General features: G+C 51.5%; 5 protein-coding genes across 5 annotated transcripts; 3 read left to right on the forward strand and 2 right to left on the reverse strand.

Annotated features, from left to right (window-relative positions):
• Window positions 1–3,176: 3,176 nt before the first annotated feature.
• Window positions 3,177–3,821, reverse strand: CTRU02_211406 (uncharacterized protein; the record flags this gene model as incomplete). Its single annotated transcript, XM_070205625.1, has 2 exons — window positions 3,177–3,482; window positions 3,573–3,821. The coding sequence occupies 2 exons, from the start codon at window positions 3,819–3,821 to the stop codon at window positions 3,177–3,179; spliced, it is 555 nt and encodes a 184-aa protein (XP_070060868.1).
• Window positions 3,822–9,568: 5,747 nt separating this feature from the next.
• CTRU02_211405 (amino-acid permease inda1) lies at window positions 9,569–11,479 on the forward strand (the record flags this gene model as incomplete). Its single annotated transcript, XM_036720427.1, has 4 exons — window positions 9,569–9,865; window positions 9,929–9,986; window positions 10,041–11,161; window positions 11,222–11,479. 4 exons carry the CDS (start codon window positions 9,569–9,571, stop codon window positions 11,477–11,479), a joined length of 1,734 nt encoding a protein of 577 aa, XP_036588171.1.
• A 4,236-nt stretch (window positions 11,480–15,715) lies between these two features.
• On the forward strand, window positions 15,716–17,208 carry CTRU02_211407 (uncharacterized protein; the record flags this gene model as incomplete). The annotated part of the gene is made up of 3 exons (XM_036720429.2): window positions 15,716–16,206; window positions 16,258–16,535; window positions 16,589–17,208. The coding sequence occupies 3 exons, from the start codon at window positions 15,716–15,718 to the stop codon at window positions 17,206–17,208; spliced, it is 1,389 nt and encodes a 462-aa protein (XP_036588172.2).
• Window positions 17,209–17,617: 409 nt separating this feature from the next.
• On the forward strand, window positions 17,618–19,749 carry CTRU02_211408 (uncharacterized protein; the record flags this gene model as incomplete). The annotated part of the gene is made up of 4 exons (XM_036720430.2): window positions 17,618–17,675; window positions 17,883–18,729; window positions 18,772–18,823; window positions 18,940–19,749. 4 exons carry the CDS (start codon window positions 17,618–17,620, stop codon window positions 19,747–19,749), a joined length of 1,767 nt encoding a protein of 588 aa, XP_036588173.2.
• Window positions 19,750–20,235: 486 nt separating this feature from the next.
• CTRU02_211409 (amino acid transporter) lies at window positions 20,236–21,501 on the reverse strand (the record flags this gene model as incomplete). Its single annotated transcript, XM_036720431.1, has 5 exons — window positions 20,236–20,556; window positions 20,621–20,951; window positions 21,021–21,106; window positions 21,167–21,329; window positions 21,410–21,501. The coding sequence occupies 5 exons, from the start codon at window positions 21,499–21,501 to the stop codon at window positions 20,236–20,238; spliced, it is 993 nt and encodes a 330-aa protein (XP_036588174.1).
• Between the last annotated feature and the right edge of the window lie 1,649 nt (window positions 21,502–23,150).

A 23,150-nucleotide genomic window follows, 5' to 3' on the forward strand; every position in this document is an offset into this window, starting at 1 on the left:
AGGAGTCCGTCGTTTGCGCGCGGCCTGGACGTCGCGGTCATGCTCTTCGTGTTTCAGCACATGTACGATGTGATGAAGAGAATTTGAAGACCAGGGGATGAAGTTTCGTTGTTGTGGCGTGTAATGGGGGGATGTAATGATTAAGGATAAAGATAAATACCCCAAACACTCATTTGCGATGAGCAAAAGATTAGTCTTGAACGTCTGTCCTTTAACGTGATCCCTTATTGAGTTTGACCATGTCAACCGTGAAGTCCAGGTTATCTTGGAAGGATTCATAGATGTCTTCTTGTGCTTGATGATCGCATCGGTGTGTCGACTTCCTTTTCTTGTCATTATATTCGCCCGTAAACCTCGAGTAGGCGGTGTCATTGCGAATGGCATCGCCATTTTTTTCAGTGCTCCTGTGCTTACAGCATTCCCTGCGGACATGCTCAAGAAAAAACATACCAAGACCATATTAATACTATCACCAAACAAAGCAGTAGTCCACATTGTATGCCGTTTCGGTGCCGTGCCGGCGTGGCTGTGCTAGATAGCGCCGATGTTCGGTCCACTCCATGTCATCTTGTGGTGATCTGTTTGGCTGGTTCTCAAGTGACCCCGGCGACGAAGAACTGGGGCTGTTTGGGGTTCCATTGTCGATAGGGTCCGACTCCGAAGTGTTCGCGGCGTCAATTCTAAGGCCGGTAGTGGAGATGTCGCAATAATTGACGTTTCGGGGAATGGCAGGCCTCTGGTTGGATATTAAGTTGGCTCGTGAGAATACGGCCCGTTCAACAGGCCGCGAGCTGATGTGAAACAAGCCCTACTTCTCGTACTGAAGACATTCCAGAGCGCCCTCACCCCTGGGCGGCTTTCGCAACCATTGCTAGTGTTGGCAGCCTGGGATTGAGGTCTCAGGATTCTAGGTTGAGGCAGTTCGACAGTTGGACTGATCTAAGGAAACTTTTGAGCAGTATGATAGACTAGGAAATCAGTTGCCTTGCTTGTTTTCCGTTGGGAGTGAAGTCCATGCTTGATAGCGGACGTGTTGCATAGCGAGTAGACTTGCAGGTCGCCCAGAAGGGTGTTGGCATTCCCTTTCTCACGATTCCAAAGAGACCAAATTTGAAGCTGGCTTCAGACTCTAAAGTGTTTGATGCTTTCGCGGCCATGGCAGTTTATGTACAGCCGGTGCAGTGCTTTATATGAAGCCAGGACCCTGAGTAGCGGGCGTAAGACGCGAACACCATGGGAGATAACGCAACGTCCCAATCTGGAATCATTGCCAAAACATTCTAGCCTTGTCCTTATAGCAATTCCACCAGGGTGCAACCTGGGGCCAATGGCGGGGTGACTGGTGTTGCGGCACAGCTCCGGCCAAGTTTAACGTGGCTGATAGTGTAATATGAGCACCCGGCTCCAACCAAATCCAATATACAAAATCTAACAAGATTTTGACGTAACAGCTTATAAATACGACATCTCTTTGAGATCGCGGATTTTCATTCGGTCTTTCGTCAGTTGACTTGAACTATGGTAACTGTAGGATCAGTCGGTCCAGCTTGAACGATGCCGCCCCTGCGTATCTATCATGACCCCGGCGACGCCTGGAGGTAAGTCTACCTTCGCTGGATAGTCCCCCAGGCGGAAGAATATAAATGACTCGCTCATTATTGATCGCTACCGACCTTGTGACTGTGACTTGCTTTTCTTGTTCCGACGGCACATCAACCTGCCGGGGATAAAGAACCATTTCATGGCTTCCTCTATTCCGTCCTCTCCAATATGTGTGAAGACACTCAAAGCACTAAAAGTCGGCATGGCTTTCTCGTGCCTTGACTTGCGACAAGTCAAGGTGCGTGAATCGCCAAATTAGTTGATGAGAAGGCGCGGAAACGCAGCTCAATGACCACACGTCCATCCGACGAAAAGTGACGCCGGGCAGATTTCAAGTTTCCAAGGTCTGTTGGTATGAGTTTTCCAACGTACTTGTGATGATGATCGCAGCACGGTCGACATGCAATCTTCAAGTTTTGTAGATCTTGAGAGATGACACGTCTGGCATGTGCTATCGACGTGGTAAACTTCTATAGAACGCTGAAGTGGCATAGCCGTTGTAGATAACTATACCAGAAGCTTATTCTTCAGCTTTGTTGATCACGCACGAGATATGCTTCTAAACTGCCCGTGATTAAACGGGCAAGGGGTGACTAGCGAGTTGACTACTTTCGGCGTCATGGCCTTCTGATCCATCGCTTGTGATCTCTCTGTTTTGATTTCATGAACCGACTTTGTCAACCAACGACGACGTGAACAAAGTGCCGAGTTATTATACCTCGTATAACGCGCTGTATGTCCCCAACTGCTGCCCGATGAAGGAGTCTGCTGCTCAAGTTGATGCCTGAAGACATATGGCAATGAACCCCGACGGCAAGCACAAGCACCATTCATCCATCCACCTAGACGGGGAATGATATCCCGAAAGACATATAACACACTGAAAAGACGATGCCAATGCAGAAGGTCCTCGCAGTATGAGGAAATTGTATCTAGACTCAGGCGAGACAGAACTGAGGTGCCTGCTTCTAACAACTACCTGTTCCGCCCGGCCTTCATGCTGAACACATTAGAATCATACCCGGCAGTACCTACTACTCAACGGCCAAGCGAAGTCCCGTTTCCAAAACAGAATCCATCGGAATTACTCAGACCGTAAACGGGAATATCTCCCAATGTAGCGCACGCGTTACTCGGGCGTTTACGACGAGCGAGTGCTCCAATCTACATCTCATCTCGCTTTTACAAAGTAATTACTTCAAAACATATAGTAGCATCTAAAAAGAGCCTTCACAGACTGCCGGAATACACAAGACGCAATATCATTCATGCGTCAGACCAAACTAGTTCTGCCTCCGGGGGAAGAGACCATTCCTAACGGCGTCCATTCCGCTCCTTATACTCATGCAGCCTACGGCAATGGTCAGACATACACTATTTACCGTCACCAGAAACAAACCGAACGCGTATGAGAGAAAGGCATCGCGGCTAACAACGGCCGATATTCTATAGCCATAAACACTTGTACTATCAAAACCTACCAGAAACGCCATCTCTACCCGTGTTACTAGCCAAAGGTATCAAACAATTGGTATCAAAAGAATACATACGCTCCCCCCTCCGACAACCTCACCTCACCGTAGACCATGAGCATGCCTCGGCGCATATCCGCTACAACAACACGCGTCATTACTCGCAAAGCAACACCCCCCGTGATCAGAACAGCAACAGCCGCCGTGTGCAGACCAACAACATCCATCCGTGTCAGAGAAAATGCAGCCTCCGCGGTCGGACCAACAACACCCGTCCCTGGACGAATAAATGCACCCGCCGGTATCACTGCATAAAAACCCCGGCTGGTCCTTGGTATGCGCCCACTTGCTGTCGTCGTCGTCGTCCTTGCTGGCGATGCTCATCGGGGCCGTCCTCCTGTATCCCCCCTCCCCACCACCACCACCACCACCACCACCACCACTACCCCCTTCCCTTGTCTGCTGCTGCGTCGTCCGATCATTCCCCAGGAACCCCGCATCCTCGTCCCTCACAGAACTAGTCGAGCTCCTCGCGCTGTCTGCGGACGGAAAAGTAGAAGGCGGGGGGGTGACGACGGTGGGAGCGGGTCCGGATGCCGAGGGGGTATACCCGGACGGCTCATAAGGGGGCGGTGGTATATCGTCGTGGTGTTCCCCCGCAATAGGCACAGTTTGCCGCTGCGAGTACCTCTGATTAAAGTCCGGGATCTTGGACGCCGACGTCTCGTTTGCCTTTGACGGCTCCATTTCTTTTTTGGGTTTCGTGTGGTGAAAAAAAAAAAGACCTTGCTCGATTACCGCGGGTGACCCGGCGCGGCCAGCTTCGGTTCAGTCAGATCGCGGGGGAAATGGAGAGGGAGATAGAGAGAGAGAGAGAGGGTCCCCCGGGGCAGCGCCAATTTTTTGCCTATTTCGGTGGAGAATTTTAGGAACGGGTGGTGCCACACGTCCGTACGTAATAAGTTGATGGCGAGACGTTTCAATCAAGTAATCTGATGGAGTCTCTTTCTGGAGATCTTTTAAGAAACGTGGATTCGCGGGGTAAAATGGATTCGATTGATAATTGTGTCAAACTGAAAAAAGACGATGCGCGGGATCCCGGGGTTGGTAAAATGGACGTCACTTGGATATATCTATTAACCCCCCGGTCGGGGCGGAAGACGTCTTGAAATATCATCAGGCTGTTTGGAGGACTCGTAATCCTCATGGTAGAATAAGGAAAATCTTACCCGATCGGGTAATCGGCAAGCAGCCCAGTGTTCAGTTCAAGGGTAAAGTGGCTTGATGCGTACCGAACGAGGGAAATGCCTTGCGTGGCGAAGTAGTGAAATGTCATTGGCACATTACCGAGATGGCGGCACCCAAAGGCTTACGACTGTTTCTGGGCTCACGCAGTCGGAGGCCGCTCATGCAACGGTAGCTAGAGAAACGTGCGACGGGTGCCATTGCAGCACTAATGTGTGGCAGCGGCACAGGTGCCGTTGTCGCCGTCAATTGATCGGCTTTCATCTGGCTGGTTCCTTTGGCAGTGAGAGAGCTTCTTACCAGGCTGACTAACCTTGCAGCCACGCCTGCAAACTCGTCCTTGCAGGGCTTCGAAAGCAACCACTGACTGAGCCTGGTATGCGGACGCGCATCCAGAGATAAGAAGCCGCCGTCGCATCGAGGCCTGTCCGGGAGCTAGGAGAAAGGGATCAAGCCAAGCTATCCTGCTGCAAGGCCTCCCGCACTGGTTGCGGGCGTTCAGCCCTGAAGACGACGTTGAAAGCGTTTCCTGCGCCCTAGATGACGCCTTATCAGCGCCCTCATCGCTTGGCCATAGCAGCTTGGGCGCTCGAATACGTTCCCAAGCCTTCGGCAGACTGGGAGCGGCAATCCTTTGCCCAGCGTCCAAGAGACAACAAGGCAGGGCGCGGGCGCAGGTGATTGTCCAGGGCCACGTTCGCCTTGCCGTCAGCTACGAACGCAAGAGCGACGGGATGGATGCTCTCGGCGCAAACAAGCTCTTGGGTTGTTCTTAGTTGCCTACCTTTCAGCTGGTGATGTTGAGGCTTCAAAGGACGACGAAACTTCATTTGGCTGCGCGAAAGCAACGTCTTAGCACGACTTGTTTGCTGGCTTGATGAAGTGGCACCGGGACCTCTCTTAAAGCGGGCCGACCACCTTCTGCTTCATCATCACCATTTGAACCTCCTTCTTCTTCTCAGCCCATCATTTCCCCAATGTCTTCGGAATTGTCCCTGATATCGGATGTAGATCAGTTCATGATAGGAAGTAACACACAGACTCTCCCAACAGCTCCCTCCCCATCAACAACTTCCGATATCAATATTATGGAGACCAGGGTGCGGGCGGTCGACATAAGATTACAGACACACTCCAGCGGGTCACTCCGCTACCTGGGAGACTGACCAACTTCGGACAGTCCGAACGCAGACGACCCTCGTCCCACTCAGGAGGTCGTCGTCCCACTGTTTGAGGAGATAAGAACCGAGGAAAGCAGAGGCCAACGCCTAACGCCAGTCATTACGTACGAGAAACTCATTTCTTGCACGAATGAGGACCTCTCGACCTTTACCCCAGAGAATGCTAATCCACCGCCGTGGATTGGACTTGTCTGGAGGCCTGTTGAGAAAAAAAGGAGCCGAACAAGAAGCTGCTGCTGTTCCCCACGGCCCACACCTGTTCGTGCGAAAGGGGGCGGCTGCTCCATGTGTCTGTATCAGTAGCTCTGCCTATATCTGTCTGCCGCTAACGTGAATTGTGGCATTTGCAAAGTGGAGAGCTTTCTTGTTCGCATGGCAAATGAGGGGTTTTTTTTTTATTTTGATCGCGAGTCGGTCGCAAATTCTGGCGAGTTCAGAGGCTGCGAAAGTAATATTTCGCTCACGATATCCACTTCCGCGATGGGATCCCTCCCGCCGTCAAGCTGCGATCCAAGAAGCCCTAGTGTCGCGTATTTGTTGGGCGAGTTCAATGGCCAAGAATTGGTCGAATAGTAAGCAGGAGGACAAGTATGTGTTCTTGATGATACAGCCAAGAAGGCATCCTGGAGTTCATTGCCATTTCTAGCAGTCCCTTCTTGCCGGGCCAATTTTGAATACGGGGCTACTCGGACTGCCGCGCCGCAAATGTGGATTGTTATGAATGTTTGCCGCTAGGGCAACAGTTGGGGTTGAGTTGGCGCTGCATCCGGCATCACATGCCCCCGGCTTCTTAGGCGTGACTACAGAATGTGGGAAAGCCTGCCGGTAGAGTGCCTGGCGGTAGATGGGGCCCTTTGTATTGGGAGCTGAATGATACCAGAGTAAGTCGATACATAGATATAGAGCATGTGGGCATACAGGGCACATAGAGAGGTACAGCACTTCGATAGCTCGAGAGATGGAGCGGCGCCAAACTCAGCGCTGGCCAGGAACTCCAGAGGAGCCCCATTTCGCCTTTACTTTCTATCAATCCCTATCAGCAGCACGATCCATTGCGACTGAGTCGTGCACCGCGTAGCGTGAGGAATACCAAGTCCCCCCTCCCACTGGCTATAGTGCGATTTCAATGCCTCGGATTGGGTGTAGAAACCCCGCTTGCGGTCTCACGCTCGGAATGCCTCCCTTGGGCAGCATGTCCTTGCTCGTTGGCACATACCCTCTTGGGAGTTTCCCCGAGTTCACCCCAATAAATATGGAGAGCCTTTCAGGGGTTCTTCGGAACAGTGGGCACTGGTGAAGCCAAGGTCAAAGTCGGCTCCTCATGGAGCATGGTTCAGTGCTCCAGGGCCGCTGCATCTCTCGCATAGATAAGGGATTTCGTCTCGAGTTTCCGTCTCTTTGATCTCGGAACAATAGATAAGGACTGAACGACTTCACATATACTTTTGAGGATGCGACTCTTTGGAGTCTCAGAGAGGCCATGATCGCCCCTCAGATTGACGAATCGAGACGCAATGAAATGGAAGCACGAGATTGGCCATAAGGACCAATAGAATAGCGCTAGAAGCTCGAGTGGAAGGACCTAATCTTCCCATGAGGCAATACTGACTGGGTTGTGCATGCCAACCTTTTTAGCCCCCGGCGGTGCCTAAGCAGCTGGCGCTAGCCAAGGGCAAAAGCATTTTACAGTGACGGTGAAGAGGGTGGTGGTATTGGGACAGCCATGTTGAAGGCGCTGTACAACGAGGGGAAGGCATCCCCAGCCGACCTCGTCTTATGGTTTTGCCACATAATACGGGCTTGGTGTATTGCTGAATTGTTGACTTACCGCATTGACTGCTAGTTCGAAACATGTCGGCAAATGGGAGGAGCCGGTAACCAGTTTCTGATCGAAGCACTGCCCATGGTACCTAACGCGCCGGGTACGATGTTCTTTATCATTAACACATCACCAGATGTCGTAGTTATGGCAAGATTTGCATCAGTCGTGGTGCTATCGCTGAAGGACTTGACTGTCTCGCCATCATCCCACGCCGCCCTATCCGAGGGCCTGCTAGGATCACTCCCGGATGAACCGTTGATGAAAAAAGAACCAGTAATCGGTGGTCACAGATGGCGACAATGTGCGGTATTCGAGATAGGGTCTACACCGGCGACGACGCGGCGCTGTCGTATATACCGTGCAGTAACTGACAGATATCACCTGTGGGGTGGAACCCAATCTCCCACACTCCCTTGCACATTGCAGAAGTCCCGTCCTAGGTTACTCGTTTCCGAAACAAAACGCAACACGCCTAGATGACCCGGGTCGCAGCGATCTGACCTGGAAGAAAGAAGGTCTTGCTGGCTGCCCTAATGTCAGTTAAGAAGTCCAGAGAAACATGCCAGACGAAATCATAATAGATGAGTTAATCATGACTATGATAGCTGGCGTCGCTAGCAAGCCACAGGGCCTCGAGGAGGAGGCGACAGTGAAAGCCAAAGGTCAGGAGCGCTATGCGGTGGCCCTGTACCGCTGTCCTGCACGACGTCGGGGGTCATGCAAGGATGAGGGAAACCTGGGGCGGCCAAGATCGGCCACGGCCCACCCACACATGCATACCCGGACTAGCCACCTGTCTGCAGCAGGTTAAGCCAGGAAGTTCAGTGGTGCTTGGCGATTCGAGGAATGGCAGCAATTGTCCGTAGATACCGTGCCGAGTCTGGAGGGACCGCTGCAACCCAAGACAGGAAGCCGGCTTGGATGGCTTGTGGCTTGGTTGCGACATTTTTCTCCCGGGAGCCTCTTCAACGTCGAGTTTCTCAAGCCATATCGCGTGGTAGGCAAAAAAACGTGGATCATTTGGTCCATCTCAGCGCACTCCGCGGGGAGCTCCTCGGAGAGGTTTCCAAGGTCTTGGACCTGGACCACTGGCTGGCCCCCTCTAGCGTTCCCCTCATGCTGCCTGAACACCCCCCAGTCCGGACCCAAAGACTCGTGCTCTCTTCTCCACTTCCACCTCAGTCCCACCATCGAGTTTGAGGGGATGAAGGCCAAATGGATCCTCAGATAACATTGAGGAGACAGCGACAGTGGGTGGTGGGAGGGCCGACCACTTTTTTCGGGGCCATTTGCTAACGGCTTCAAGTGACACCTTGCACATTGGCCAACCAGCATCGCCGGCGCTATCTGCACGCTCCAAATATTCAATCGCCCGGATGGGGCGTTGCTGGTGGAGCGAGTCTGGAGAGCAGATTGCCAATCCGGTCCTGTGGCCCTCGTCTCCTCTTCTCCTGTCCCCCGGACCATATGTCGCGTCGTCCAGCCCTCCATTTGCTGTGAGTTGCGACGGCGAATGGTGCGTGGGTGCATGATGACGGTATCTGTCTGTCCCTTTCGTCGGCCAAGAGTGGCTTCTTTGTATCCACGCCTTGATCCCTCGTTAGCGTGCCATGCATGTCGGATGGTTAGTTGTCCGCCTAACCTCGCCTCAGCTTGCCCAAGTGCCAGGCAAAAGATCTGATGTAGCTTTTGCTCGTTGCCGCTAGGCCCATGAGGGTACGTATTCGAGGCGCGAACCAAAAGCCAAAATCGCCGCCATCCCACCATACAATAGTATGCGACAAGTAACGGGGTCGTTGTCCAGGATGGCCTGCCACACAGCCCGTCCCTGCCAGGATCTGCGTCTCTCTCCCGATGAGAAAGAAGAGAGAGAGAGGAGGGGGTACAGAGACGGAGGGATAGTCAGGTCCATCACAGGGCCAGCCCCAGTCCTTCGCCTTCCCTCCTGGTGTGTAATTTTCCATCGCCAACGGAATGCAGCCTGCCATGCACAAGTGATCCGCTTGCCGCCCTTGACCCAAACCCTGAGTCCTTGCACTCTTGTTTTCTCTCGATCTGATTTCCTTCAAAAGGGCCTCGCATCCCCCGTCCCATCTTGTCTGACGTGGTTTGGCATCCCTCTCTCTCCTCTTTTCATCCCTCTCGGGTCCTACTCCCGTAATCTTTCTTTTTTTTGCGACAGACGATCGAGTCTGCCAACCCCCAACAGTCTTGAGTAATACCAGCCTTCAGAACACTTCACCGTCATGGCTGCTCAAGATGGGGTCACCCCCGTCAAGGTGCTCGAGGCCGATGAAAAGGCTACTGGCAGCCTTCCTGGGTACGAGAGCGGCAGCGGAAAGGCTGTCCGCGGAGACATTAGCGAGGAGAGCTGGGCAACCCGCAACGGCTTGAACTTGGAATCGTTCAAGAAGCGTGAATATGGTCGTGGCATTGTCGAGCTTGACCGTTCCATGAGCAAGCGACACTTGCACATGATCGCCATCGGTGGTTCCATTGGTGCAGGTTTCTTCGTCGGTTCTGGTGGTGCTCTGAGCAAGGGTGTAAGTTTCCTCCATCCGTACTTCAACAGCGCTTGACGAGCCATCTTCTGATACACTGTACAGGGTCCCGGTGCTCTTTTCATCGACTTCTTGCTCGTCGGTATCATGATGTTCAACGTCGGTAAGTACTCTGAAAGTATCCTCCTCCGCCGAGTGCAGCACTGACGTGCAACAGTGTATGCCCTTGGTGAACTCGCTGTCATGTATCCCGTCTCTGGTGGTTTCTACACGTACTCGACCCGGTTTATCGATCCATCCTGGGGTTTCGCTATGGGCTGGAACTATGTGTTCCAGTGGGCCATCGTCCTTCCTCTCGAATTAACAGTATGCGGTCTTGTCGTTGGATATTGGAATGACACTATCAGTGTCGCCGTCTGGATTGTCATATTCCTTGTCGCCATCATCATCATCAACATCTTTGGATCCATTGGATACGCCGAAGAGGAGTTTTGGTCCTCGTGCTTGAAGCTCGGTGCGACTATCGTTTTCATGATCATTTGCTTCGTCCTCGTCCTTGGCGGAGGTCCTTCCAGCGGCCGCTACAGCGAGTACCAGGGCGCCAAGCTGTGGTACGACCCGGGTGCTTTTCGCAACGGCTTCAAGGGTTTCTGTTCCGTCTTCGTCACCGCTGCCTTCTCCTTCTCCGGAACTGAGTTGGTCGGTCTCGCTGCCGCTGAGGCGAAGAACCCTGTCAAGTCGCTGCCCGGTGCTATTAAGCAGGTGTTCTGGCGTATTACCCTCTTCTACATTTTGGGTCTGTTCTTCGTCGGTCTGCTGATTCCTTCTGACGACCCCTCGTTGCTGTCTGAGTCTTCCTACTCCGATGTCAAGGCCTCGCCCTTCGTACTGGTCGGCAAGTATGCTGGTCTCAAGGGCTTCGACCACTTCATGAATGTTGTTATTCTCGTATCCGTTCTGTCAATCGGTGTCTCGGGCGTGTACGGAGGATCGCGTACCCTCACTGCCCTGGCTCAGCAGGGTTACGCGCCCAAGATCTTTACCTACATTGATCGCTCTGGCCGCCCCCTACCGTCGGTCTTGGCTATTGTCATTTTCGGCCCCTTGGCTTTCATCAACCTCAGTGCTTCCGGTCCCGTCGTGTTCGACTGGTTGCTGGCGCTTTCGGGTCTTGCGGCTGTTTTCACTTGGGGCTCCATTTGCCTGGCACACATTCGCTTCCGCAAGGCTTGGGCTTATCACGGACACACTGTCGATGAGATCCCCTTCAAGGCCATTGGTGGTGTTGTCGGTTCCTGGATCGGTCTCATCCTCTGCTTCATTGTGCTTGCTGCACAGGTATGTTTTTATCCATGACAAAAAGAAAACGTAAACGCAGTCGCTGACATTGATAAACAGTTTTACACTGCCATCGCCCCTCCTGGCACTGACAAGTTAAACGACGCTGAAGGCTTCTTCAAGTCGTACCTTGCCCTCCCTGTTGTGATCATTTTCTGGATCGGTGGTTTCTTCTGGAAGCGCACTGGCTGGCTCCGAACCTCCCAAATGGATGTCGACACTGGTCGACGTGAGCTTGACTGGGACGAGATCCATGCCTACCGTGCGCGTCTCGCCGCCATGCCCGCCTGGAGGCGCGTACTTAACCATGTGTGGTAGACGGAGAAATCATCTCATAATGAGAAGGAGTAATCGACTGGCTCATGCAGTGTTCGTGCGGCACTTACGTCCATGAATGGCATCTTGCCTTTCCATGTACATTGTAATACATGACACTCGTTACCTGGCGGTGTGTCTGCGGGAACACATGTTCCTCTCTAGTATTTCGTTAGCAGTTTAAGATACCACGAGTGTTTTTCACCTACCACATTTCCAAGTGCCATTAAATGGAGTTGCCAGTGTATGAGCGAGGTGTGTTGCTTCTGAAAGATGACCCTTTTGTGCGTGGCTTTCGACATCAACATGTCGTGTCAGAGGATACGCGTTGCTGTCGGTGAAGCCTAGTGATTTGTGTCGTGGGGGTAACGGCGCCTGTGGTCGTCTTATATGCCAGACAGTGGCTACCCAAGAAAGCCAAGAAACAACTCTCTTATCTCTGCAGACGATGCCTGTAACGTTGGCGGCATAGGCTAAAAGGCAATGCATCTTGGGAGACAGGGCCCTGCCGAATGAAATCCTGTGGTCGGTCTTGGAGTCTTGGTGCGTTTAGGGGGGGTTATCTTGGGCGATTCGCAGGTAGATAACGCCAGATGACCAGGAACAGCAGGTCCGCCAGATACCATGGTGTGGCCGCAATCGCAGATGGTTGGCTCGGTTGGATATGTATCTCTGGGCGTCGGGGGGGTTCTATCAGAATAACCTTGAAGGAGATTCTAGCCGGATATAGTGATTTCTCCTCCTTCTTTCGCAGGGCCAAGGGCTCGAGACAGCTGCAGCAGGATGTTGAACCTTTCCAGGCTGGGGTAGATTGCGGGGGATGGAGATTGGGGGGTTGTCGAGGAGTTGATTTACAACGTATTTAGCTCATTGATGGTTGGGGCTTGGCATGCTGTAGATATCGGATGTCGAGCCCGAAATGAAGAGGAGTTAAAGCTAGGTAGTTGGCGATAACAGTTAGTGGTGTTGTAAGGGTGGAGGAATGTTAGAGAGAGTAAAGCACGTCAGGAACCCCCCCCCCCCCGTCCTCCTTCCCCCCAGGCAAGGACCGATACCGCTAGTGCAGTGTTCCTGCCCGCCACGTTTCTTGGTCGAATAGAGTATCTCCGCTGCGTAACATTTGGGGGGAAGGCACGATTGGCAATTGAAATTTGTATTGAGGAAACAAGCACCCGAACCACCGGTGGTCGTTACTTCCCTCGAAATTTCTTTTCTCCCCCCTTCTTCCCCATTTGGTGAGAACGCGAAAGAGGCGCCTTCCACCTTTTTAAAGGGCGTCTGATTTAGCGCGGCAGGGTGTCAAAAACGCCTTGTAAAGGGCGCCCTTCAGCACCCACAAAGTCAGTTCATGGCCCCATTGTCAGCTGCCATTCTGGCGCCCTTTGAGGACATTTCCCCCACAAACGCCCCGCTATCACCCAGGTTGACCCCCACAGGACCCTCTGAGAAATTTCCTCTTTCATCTGTAAACCGATGAAACCCGCGTATGTTAGCCTTTCTCACAATAAAACCCACTCTATATAACTACACAATGCTCATGCCATCTCACTTTTCTCTGACTGTTTTTCATAATGCACGCTATCTTCCTCGTCAAGTGTGTGATTTAGCGACTTCCCAATCAGAGTCCCAATGTCGTAGGTATTGCACCAACCGTGAAGAGGGCTTAGGATTTGATGTTGGCTCGAAATACGGCATACTTGGATAACCTATCCGTGATGTCCGGAGACCCTCATCACCGAGAAACATGTTTATTCTCAGACGTTGCTCAACACTGCTGGAAACGCGGCCTCTTTTCATCGTCAGCTAAGTCTTGACGAGAGCCCGTCATGATGGGAGGGTCAAGGTAGTAGCTACCTAGGAACAGACTCGGACGATGAAGACGCGTTACTGATGGTACTCGACATGATGGCGAATATATTGATCTGAAGACTCGAGAATGCTTCGAGAAACTAACATGGACTGATCTGTGAAACTCAAATCTGCTTGATAACCAACGGACATTGGTTCAGGCAGTTTCGTGTAGAAAGAAGAGGTAGAGGTGCTGAAGACCTAGATATACCCGAGCCTACATTAGTTCACAATCCATTGCAAGATTAATGTGATTAATCCCTCCGAACGCATATCCACACCACCAATACTGCATATCAGCCTAAAAGCAAGAAATGGAGGAAATGAAAAGGACAATCTCCCTTCTCATCATCCTTTCCTACACTAAAACGGCCGGCCTATCCACAAACCTACGGCGCACGGCCGACCCCAACGGCGTGAAATTTAAGTGGAGACCCGCATTCGGACAAGTGGGTCCTCAGCCGCAGTGCGCCCCCGAGTTTTACGCAGCCGCGCAAAACTCCCGTGGCTCAAAACGCGCCCTCATAAGGCGCCAGTCCCAGGGGCCCCCCATCGGCTTCCATCTGCTACACCTGTGCATGTGCATTCTGGCGCTCAGTTTTGTGAATAGCACATGTCTCGTTACATCCTACATTCAACCGTTCCTCGGTCACAAGGCCCATTTTCTCACATCTTCCCCGCTCTTGACGTGGCCTCATCTGGGATAAGGGAGCAACTATGAGCCCCCCACCGCCGGAGAAGGGCAAGGTCCCCGTTGCCGGCGACAGGACTTCGTCCGGCGCCGATGGCCGTCCCCGTGCCCGCGATGATTCAATTGATCCATCAGAATCTGACCTTAACGCATCCGAGAATGCGGTGGTGGAGCATGTCGAACCTGGATTTGTAAGAGATGGATCTAATCTCCTCGAGACTCCAAAGGCGGACGCGACTCAAGAGTCTAAGCATCAGGAAAGAGACCAAACCACGTTGCCGAAGGTCGCTGGCGGAGGTCGACTGTTGAGCGACATGGAAGGCTCTTCAGAGGGAAGTCAAGCCAATGATCAAAGCCAAGAGTCAACCACGCAGGCATCACAAGTGCAGGCACTTTCGGCTGCTGACTCTCTATCCGAATACAACAACCGCAAATTGGGAGGTGATGACGGCAGCGCAAGTTCTCAATCCGGTGATGAAGTATCTCGCTCCAAGGTAGAGGCATTGCCATCCGCCACGGATGACCGCTTCGAAGATGCAGCCAATGCCCTCGCGCTAGGAAACGACGATGAAGTTGCGACAGCCCAGTATGCTGCTTGGTCGGAACCCCCAGTTACGGTCAAATCATTACATGCCGACGACAGCTCACACAGTGCCCAAAGTCGGGGCCACTTGAAAACAGGACAGATGTCACCGTCAGCCAACGCCCAGGGGACAACAACCAAAGACCAGGCCTCGAAAGCCGAGAGTAATTCTGCCAGCACTGACGACGAGGATGCAAACGGACGCGAAGACCCATCCAAGGCGGTCCAGAGAATGATGGTAGACAGGGTCATGTCTTCCTTTATGGATTGGCTTGACTTGAAGTTGAAGGTGAAGGAGGAAGATGAGAAACCGCTGAGATTGCAAGACATCAAACCCGAACCTGTATCTGTTGCAAGCACTTATCAGCCACAAGATATGCCTATCCCGGAAGCATCGCCATCCAGGAGAGCATCTATCAAGCAGCTACCTGTCCCGCCGCCTCCGAAGAGGATGATGGCCGCTCCCCGGCCTCCACCGGCGGTGGAAGTGGCAGAACGCTCTTCACGGTCTACGCTTTTCGCTCGGATGAAGCGAAGCAAGAAGGAAACGGCTCCGCTGGCTCCCCCTCCACCACCGGTAGTACCTCCTGCCGATGCCTTTGGTTCCTCCCGTACATCGACGGGAGAGGAAGCAACGAAGAAGAAGAAGAGTTTGAAGACCGGATCATTACTAGGAGCATCTCCCTCGCACGGCACAGAGAAACTAGAGCAGGAGGGAAAACGGTCCAGGCTAAGAGGCTTACTGGAGAAGAGGAAAGTCAAAGAGCCCGAAGGCGTCGACCTGTACGACGTCTCACCCATGATCGCTCCCTCTTCACACTTGGCCCAGCGTTTTTCCCGGCGTCCGTCATCAGATCAGTCTGGCTATGCACCGAACACACCTCAACGCTCCCAGTCTGGGGTACAACCTAGTCATCTATACGCACCGCAAGCACCGCAAGCACCACCAGCACCAACAGCACCAGCTGCCCCAGCCGCTCTTGTGCCTGTACAAGCTGCACCACCGCCACCTCCGGGCGGTAGTAGAGAACTCGAAGCCCAGGTTTCTTCCTTTGACAAAGACAAGAATAGGAAGGCTGAACCTCCAGTTGCCGCCATTCAGGACTGGACTGAGAGCATGAAGGAGTGTGAGGAAGAGGATGACGAGGAGAGTGTGGATCTTTCACTTGATTTTGCTGTATTCGATGACGTCGAGGATTCTTTTGCCGGGGTATCGTATGCACTGCCAACAGAGAGATCCGTTGCCCCTGATTACATGCAGCCTCCGATGTTGCAGTCAGCAGTACCGCTTACTGTGGCAGCTCGGACAACAGCACCTCGGGGAGGTCCACAACCTGATACTAGTCGCCAGCCACAACGAAAGAGCCGCAAAGCAGGTTCGTCGGCTGCGAAGCGCGACAGATCGAACGACGAAAGTAAGGAGCAGGAAGGTGAAGGTAACGAGGACGAGGATGGGAACCAGCTGCCTCGTGCCAAGCTGCCGAGGGTCCAGGAAGACAAAGTCAGCGGCGCGAAATTGGCCTGCCCATTCTTTAAGCACAACCCACGCAAGTATAAGAACATGCGTCCGTGCTGTGGTCCGGGATGGGACCACGTCCACCGTATTAAGTAAGTACACTCCCCTCACCAGTCTGTAGAAACTGTACTTACTCGTTACAGGGAGCACATCTATCGCAAACACTCGCTTCCCAAGTTCTCCTGCCCGCGCTGCTCTCAGCCATTCGAGACACAGGCGGATCTCCAAGCCCATGCTCGGTCTCCTGACCCCTGTGAAGTCCGCGAACCGGAGATTTTGGATGGCATCACGCAGGACCAAGAAAAGAAGCTCCGATCAAGGAAGAAGACGACTGTGAAAGAACTCACGGAAGCGGAGAAGTGGGCACAGGTTTACAGCATTCTGTTTCCTGACGTTCGGGAACGGGAGATACCGTCGCCTTGTAAGCTGATCTTCTTCCCCAAACGGCAAGCTTCATTCACTAACTACTTCCAGATTACACCACAGAAGACGCGCAGACAACCCTCGGCGGCTACGAGGACTACCTACGCCGCGAACTCCCGCCTCTCGTTCGTCGCCAACTCGAGAAGGAAGTCGAGCGCGAACTGAGCTTCGTCGAGGAGGGAATGAAGCAGAAGGTTATTGAAATTGCGAGAAACCTCCAACTCACGCTCTTCAAGGGCTACCAGCAATTGGAAAATCAAGAACGGGGCACTGAAGGACCGTCACCTAGCATGGGCGACGTCTCGGGCTCGGAATCCGGCGGCTACTCGTCTTTTGCGACGACAAATACTTCCCCTTCGACGATGACGACGCAGGGCACGACCCCGGAAGTACCCGACCCGCTGGAGATATTCAGTGATCCTGCGATTCCGGATTTTGACTTTGGGTTCCTTTCGCAGGTTCCGTACCCGTCATCTGAGGGCCAATCCAAGGCTCTGGGATCCGAGTTTGAATTCATCAACATGTCCGGGATCCCGGAGCAATCCACTATCCAGCCTGGAATGGAGTTTTTCCCCGGGCAGCAAGTTGAGTTACCCTATTACGGGACGGAGGGTTATGATGATGGCCAGGGTAGAGCGACGAATGTCAACGCGCTCAGTTATGTGCCCTGAGGTAGAGCCTACTCTGCCAATGTTTTCTGAGATACCCACATGAATAGTCAATTCGATGTCTGCATGATTGATGGCCCTTCCTTTCGGTTTTGTCAATAAATTGTACAGTGAAGCTCTATTCACTCGCATAAACATAACCCGTATAGTCCTACCAATTCTGAAACCAAAGTAAGACAGTGCCAACAAAAAAAAAAAAGACTTCGACAATCTGACATTACGACTCAGGGAATGTAGATGTGCCCTCTGCTAGGAGTCCCTTTCACCAGACATTGGTCTGGGGAGATAGTAAGAACAACCTATTTGAGTGTTGCGGCCGGTGACGCGAAATATTAGGTTGCTGTCCTCCGTCCTTGTGGCTTGTTACATGTATCAACCAAGGACTTTTCACTTTGTTCCTAATTCCCTACATATGACTGAGATTGCGCAGACATGCGTACATATGACACCCCGCAGCCCTTACCGCAAGCGTAAGAATCGTTTCAACGATAGGTGCTTGTTATGCTTCAGCTATGGTGTGTTCCAACGTCGCACAGCCGATGCATACGCTCAAACAGCCGACCAACGCCCTGTTCCTGGATTTCAACTTGACGCAAATCGAATTGACAAAGGCTTCTCATGGTTTAAGGGCTCTTATCTACCAGATATGACCCCAATGATACTACTAAAAAGTTCAGTCACATACCCGATGAGCTTTCAGAACACCACTCTTGTCATCAATCTTAAAGGTGGACAGTTTGGCGAAGCTTACCACGTCTTGCTCTTACGCATCCTTCTTGGTTTCAATTCCGATTCATCAGTCAAGCTCCATGTGAACTTCGACTTTAACGCCGCCAACGCCGAGGGCACGGAAGAGGACAAGGAAAGGAACAAAAAGTCGCTCCAAGAGATTAAGAGCCTCTTTAACTGGTACGACCGTCCACGGGAAAATTCCACAAGAAAAGACAAGCCCGAGGTAAAAGCTGCAGGCGACGATGCCAAAAGCCTTGGGACTCGCATCATTGCTGCTGCTTTCAGAGCTTCAAACGACAAGGGATGTTACAAGAGACACAACTATACGTTCGACACACAAGCCGGCACATACATCCCCGATCAAGGGGGGATATCTTACCTGATTAGGAGAAGCCTCGACTTGGTTGAAAGGGAGTACTCTGCGCGGAGTTTTGACAATCATGAAATAGCACCCAGTAATATACGCTACTTTCAACCTTCGTACGCAGCAAAATACTGGCTAAACCGGTATTTCCGGCTTACAAAACAATTCAAGGACAAGCACGAGTATGAAGAAAAGAAGAGTAGAAAAAAGAAGAAAGATGATAGAGATCCTAAAGACGAGAAAGCTGTTCACCTCAAGAATACTCGGGACGACAAGAATGCAGTTGATCCGGACGACTCCGACTGGCCACATGACTCCATGGGCATGCCCAAGCTTGCCACTATTGATAATCTAGCTGTTGTACACGTCCGAAACAGTGTACCACGTAACAGTGAAGTCGGACGCTTGATGGACCGAAAGAACTTGGAGTATGTTCTTGAGTCTATCAAAGAAACTAACAAGCTTTGCAGCTTATGTCCTACCGAAGAAAAGCTCCCTCCTCGTCGGTTTTCGCATGTCATGGTATGTCGAAAGAGGTTTCTTCCAATAGTCAAGCTCATCAAAACGACGAATTCTCATTTTTTTTCAACGTCCAACATATGTAAACCAGAAACTTGTTCTAATCACTGAATTGGCAGCTATACGGCGACTTTGCCTATCTTGAAGGTGAAGAGTACCAAAAGAAGGCCGCGGAAATCCTGGATGGGGTGCATGTGTCATTTATATGCCGACCGTGGGAATCGTCCTCCAAGACCGCTCAATCCAAGACACCCAACTCATACGAACCCGATGAGAAAAGTCTTGCACAACAGGTTGACGATCTATGGGCGAACTTTCGCAATTTCAACATTGATAGGCTTCCAGTACAGGTGAAGATCCTTGGCATATGGAAAGTGTTGAAAGACCGTTATTCTTCACAAGTCTGTGTCATCGGCCATCGCTCAGGCTTTATAGAGGCCGCCGCAATTATCGGCATACCCGTCTTCTACTTGAACAACGAGCGCATAGACATCGACAAGGACAACAAGCTTCGGAATGGAGAATTTCTTTGGAAAGCCGCCGTAGGAGAGCCAAAAAGGCTTCGGGAATTGTCAGACCAAATGAACACGTTGATCCCAGTAGAAGCTCTGAAGAATAAGGCCGAGAAGGATGCTGACACCGACAGGGAAGTGTTTCGAAAAGACGAAAAGTTCAAAACGGAGCTAAGGGCGGCTCTTTTCATGTTTATGAGCTGTCAAGTCCCCTGGGAATATTGGGGGAACATGCACCCTAGACCAGCATGGCTAGCCCGAGTCAAGCTGATCCACGATGAGGACGGCCCTGGCAAAGCAGGCCCAGGTCAGAGATGGTTGCAGAAAAAATGGGAGCTTGCTACTCAGCCCTTGGAGACCTTTGATCCCAAGGCATATTCATGGGAAACGGTGCCAGGTTCTATAGATTTGTGGTAGAACGACTGATCTGTTTGGTAGATGAAAGACGAGGAACTTTATTTAAATACTTGGCAAGCGCTGCATCGTTACGAAATCAAGGAAAGCCTTTAATTTGAAAATGATTTTTGTGGAAATTATCCCAGAGAAGCTGCAAAAGGAGGCGGATAGAGCAGTAATGAAATCATAAAAGAATGAGAAGCATAAAATAGGATATCAAGTAAATGTAGAAACGGTAATGAATCTTCCTCGTGGGTTGCCATGGTGCCTCAATGGAACAGAAATCCATTTTAGGCCCAAGGCGTTTTGGTTTGTTCAGCATTGATCTAGCATCTTCAAACAAGTTGATCACTTCCACGGAATTTTCTAGTAAACATCGAGCTCAACTCTTAACTACGGACCCTTTTCTTTTGTCAAAGTTACTCCAGGTGATAATAAGTCCGCTAATCTTATACTACAGTATTCAATTACATGTTCCTCGAATAAGAGGAATAGACCTCGGCCGAATTACACATACTCCGTGCAGATGGCATCGCTGCCGATATCCATAACTTCGGCAATAGTGATGTTGTCGGCAGTTCCAGCGACCCATAGGATATGGTTCAGGGTGGTAACGTCACCGTTATCGCCGAAGTAAGGAACGAAAGCGGCCTCGGGGAGGATCTTGGGCTGCATAGAAGAGAGCAAGGCACTGGTGGCCACGTTGGGGCCGCCCATGTCGGTAAGGCGGGACTCGTTCTTAACCTGCCACTCCCACCAGATACGGTCCAGGTTGGTGTGGTGCATGAAGAACATGGGGTCGGCAGGAGAGAGAGAGGCGTCATCCATCTTTGATTCTTGTTAGCGTTTGTTCTACATGATAGTGATACTGAGTAACAAATGGCAGACTTACAGTGCCTCCGATGGCAAAGTGTCCAGAGGTATGCGTTGCGCCGCCGATGCAGTTGTTAAAGTCGTCGTAGGTCTGAAGGTCATTGCAAGCGTCGACGATCTCCTGTGCGGCGTTCTCGAACTGGTTCTGCTTCAGATCGTAGTTCAGGCACTGCGACTCGCCTCTCTCAAGCTGGTAGTTGATGTTGTAGGTGACCTTGGTGAAGGGGCCATCAGCAAGGCAGCCATCAGCAGTCCTAGCACCGGTGCCGAATGAAGTCGCGGGATCAGTGCCCCAGATGCTAGCCTCCGTAAGAAGGCCATTCGCCTCATCAGTCTGCTGATCCCAGTAGCTATATATGGAGTTAGCCACTTTACTGCGCTGTGGCATCCCAGTCTATGGGTTGGGAGCAAACTCTTACGGGTAGGGTCCAGTGAAACCGCACTCGTTGCGGAGGAGGTTCTCGTGGACCGTCATGAAGTAACGGTGCCACGGGAGGAAAGCGCCCTGAGCCAAATATTAGACAAAATAATTCTTAGACTTGGGTACGATCAAATGGGCTCCTACCACACGGTGAATGAACTGGACTTGGGCAACGTGAGCAACCTGAAGCTCATCCCAGCGAGTCTTGGAACCGGCATAGTTGGTCTTGGATGGCGACTGGGCAGGGTCCATTAAGCAAAGCGTCGACTGGATGTACTCCGCCTTCTCAGCATTTGTCATTGCAGCCCTGTCGAAATAAATGGTCAGCTTAGGTGTTTGGGTAAGAAGTGTGTATTCATCGCGAAGACACGTTCCAAGTTGACGTACCATGACTTCCGTTGGGTAGGGTTAGTACAAGCAGCAGAGGTAGCTTGAAAAGCACCAAGAGCCACAGTGGCGATGAAAGCGAGCTTAGCCATTGTCCGAAGCGGCAGAAAGGAGTGATTATGGTGTTGTTGGAGCGAGTGACTGAACGAGTGTCGAAGTCCGGTAAAAGAACGTTGCAGCTTTGAGTGAGTGACGAGGCACGATGGCTTGAAGGTTGAAGGCAAAACCAGACTTGGTGTTTGGAAAAAGCTCAGTCTTATACGCAAAGCAATACTCCCTTCACAGGTTCGTCGGTCAAAGTCTTCGTGACCCCCATTTCATGCAATGACTCGATTATCGAAGATATCGCCCTTTCTGCTGATGTTGGGCTATCCACCACTGTGCAGGGACGAGGGGCCTCTCGATGAAGATTCTCGATTTAGCTGCCAAGTATCGCGATTTCGGCGAAAGCCGTTACCTGTGATGGTCATGCGGTGGAAACGATTAGGTTCATGACTTGTGGCAAGGAGGATAGTGTCAATGCGAACCTGGAGATACCATATCTGCATGTCCAAATTGGATCAAGTTTTCCATCACACCTTTGGTGGACCCTAACTATCCTCCATGAGGAGTCCAAGGCCGTTGGATGTATGAATTCAAGGTCGGTGATGCAGAGGAAGCGGGCTTCGCCGTTCTGTTGCACAACATATTACCTTGATCCTTTGCCTCCACAAGGGTGGCTGCGGGTGGACCATGTAGCTTGGCCGAGAAAGCTTCCCCTTTTCAGGCTGTCTAGTAGTGATCGAGTGTGACGGGTCACATTCGTTCGGAAGCCAAGAGTTTCCTGGCGGCAATATTTGCCGTCACAAACTGTAACGACACCTGCACCTGAGACCACAATATCTGGAGGGTTCCACTGCAAATAGATCGCAGACTCGGCTCCAATTCGGTGACGAAAAACCAAGAAGAAAACCACAAGATAAGTGAGGAAGAAAGACGAACCGGAAAAAGAGCTTGCCATATCATGAGAACTAAAAAAGCGTTCACTATGTTCATTAGTTCCTGGCATGTTTATTTGGTCAATTCGAAAAGTTTTGATCTACACCACAGAGTGTTTGAACAGTTATTCATATCATGAAAAGAACCTGGCCGTGTCCACATTCCCTCTCATGACTTTGTGCAGTGCCTCTATGCATTTTAGAGCCTCAGCGAGCGGCCCCGTCTATTTCTCCTTCCCCACACACTGAGCAGTTCAACTTGGATATGGGGCACAGTGGGTATACTAAGAAGTATATGGCAAGTCAATCGTTAGGTGAGGGGGCGCATGGTCAACTTGTACACAAAGTAGTAAGGGCGACGTATGAATATGGGGACATAGTCAGTCATTTACCGCGCGGTTGGGGAATCGGCCGTGCTGTCACAACTACAGCTTGACCTCACATTTGAACAGACAGGGGACCATGAATAAAGGGAATAAAACAGGGGAAACTAAACCGCCGGTGGATAGCTAATGTTAGTTGAGTAATCATAGTATATTGCTTCTCACAAAGTCAGATGCAAAGATCCGATTACCAAGCTTTAGCTTTGATATTCTAGGTAATGTTTTGTTGTTTAACTAGGTTAAACATCAATTAGCGTCATGCAATGCTACGCTCTGACAGACTTTTGCTAGGACTATAGATTGGAGCGGAACATGAACAAATCAAGGCGGATCACTCCATGTATCACTGATCTCTCCCGCTCGGAACATGGCCGCCTGATT

Source organism: Colletotrichum truncatum (genome assembly GCF_014235925.2).
Source record: "Colletotrichum truncatum strain CMES1059 chromosome Unknown Contig_0007, whole genome shotgun sequence".
NCBI classification, from domain to species: Eukaryota; Fungi; Ascomycota; class Sordariomycetes; order Glomerellales; family Glomerellaceae; genus Colletotrichum; species Colletotrichum truncatum.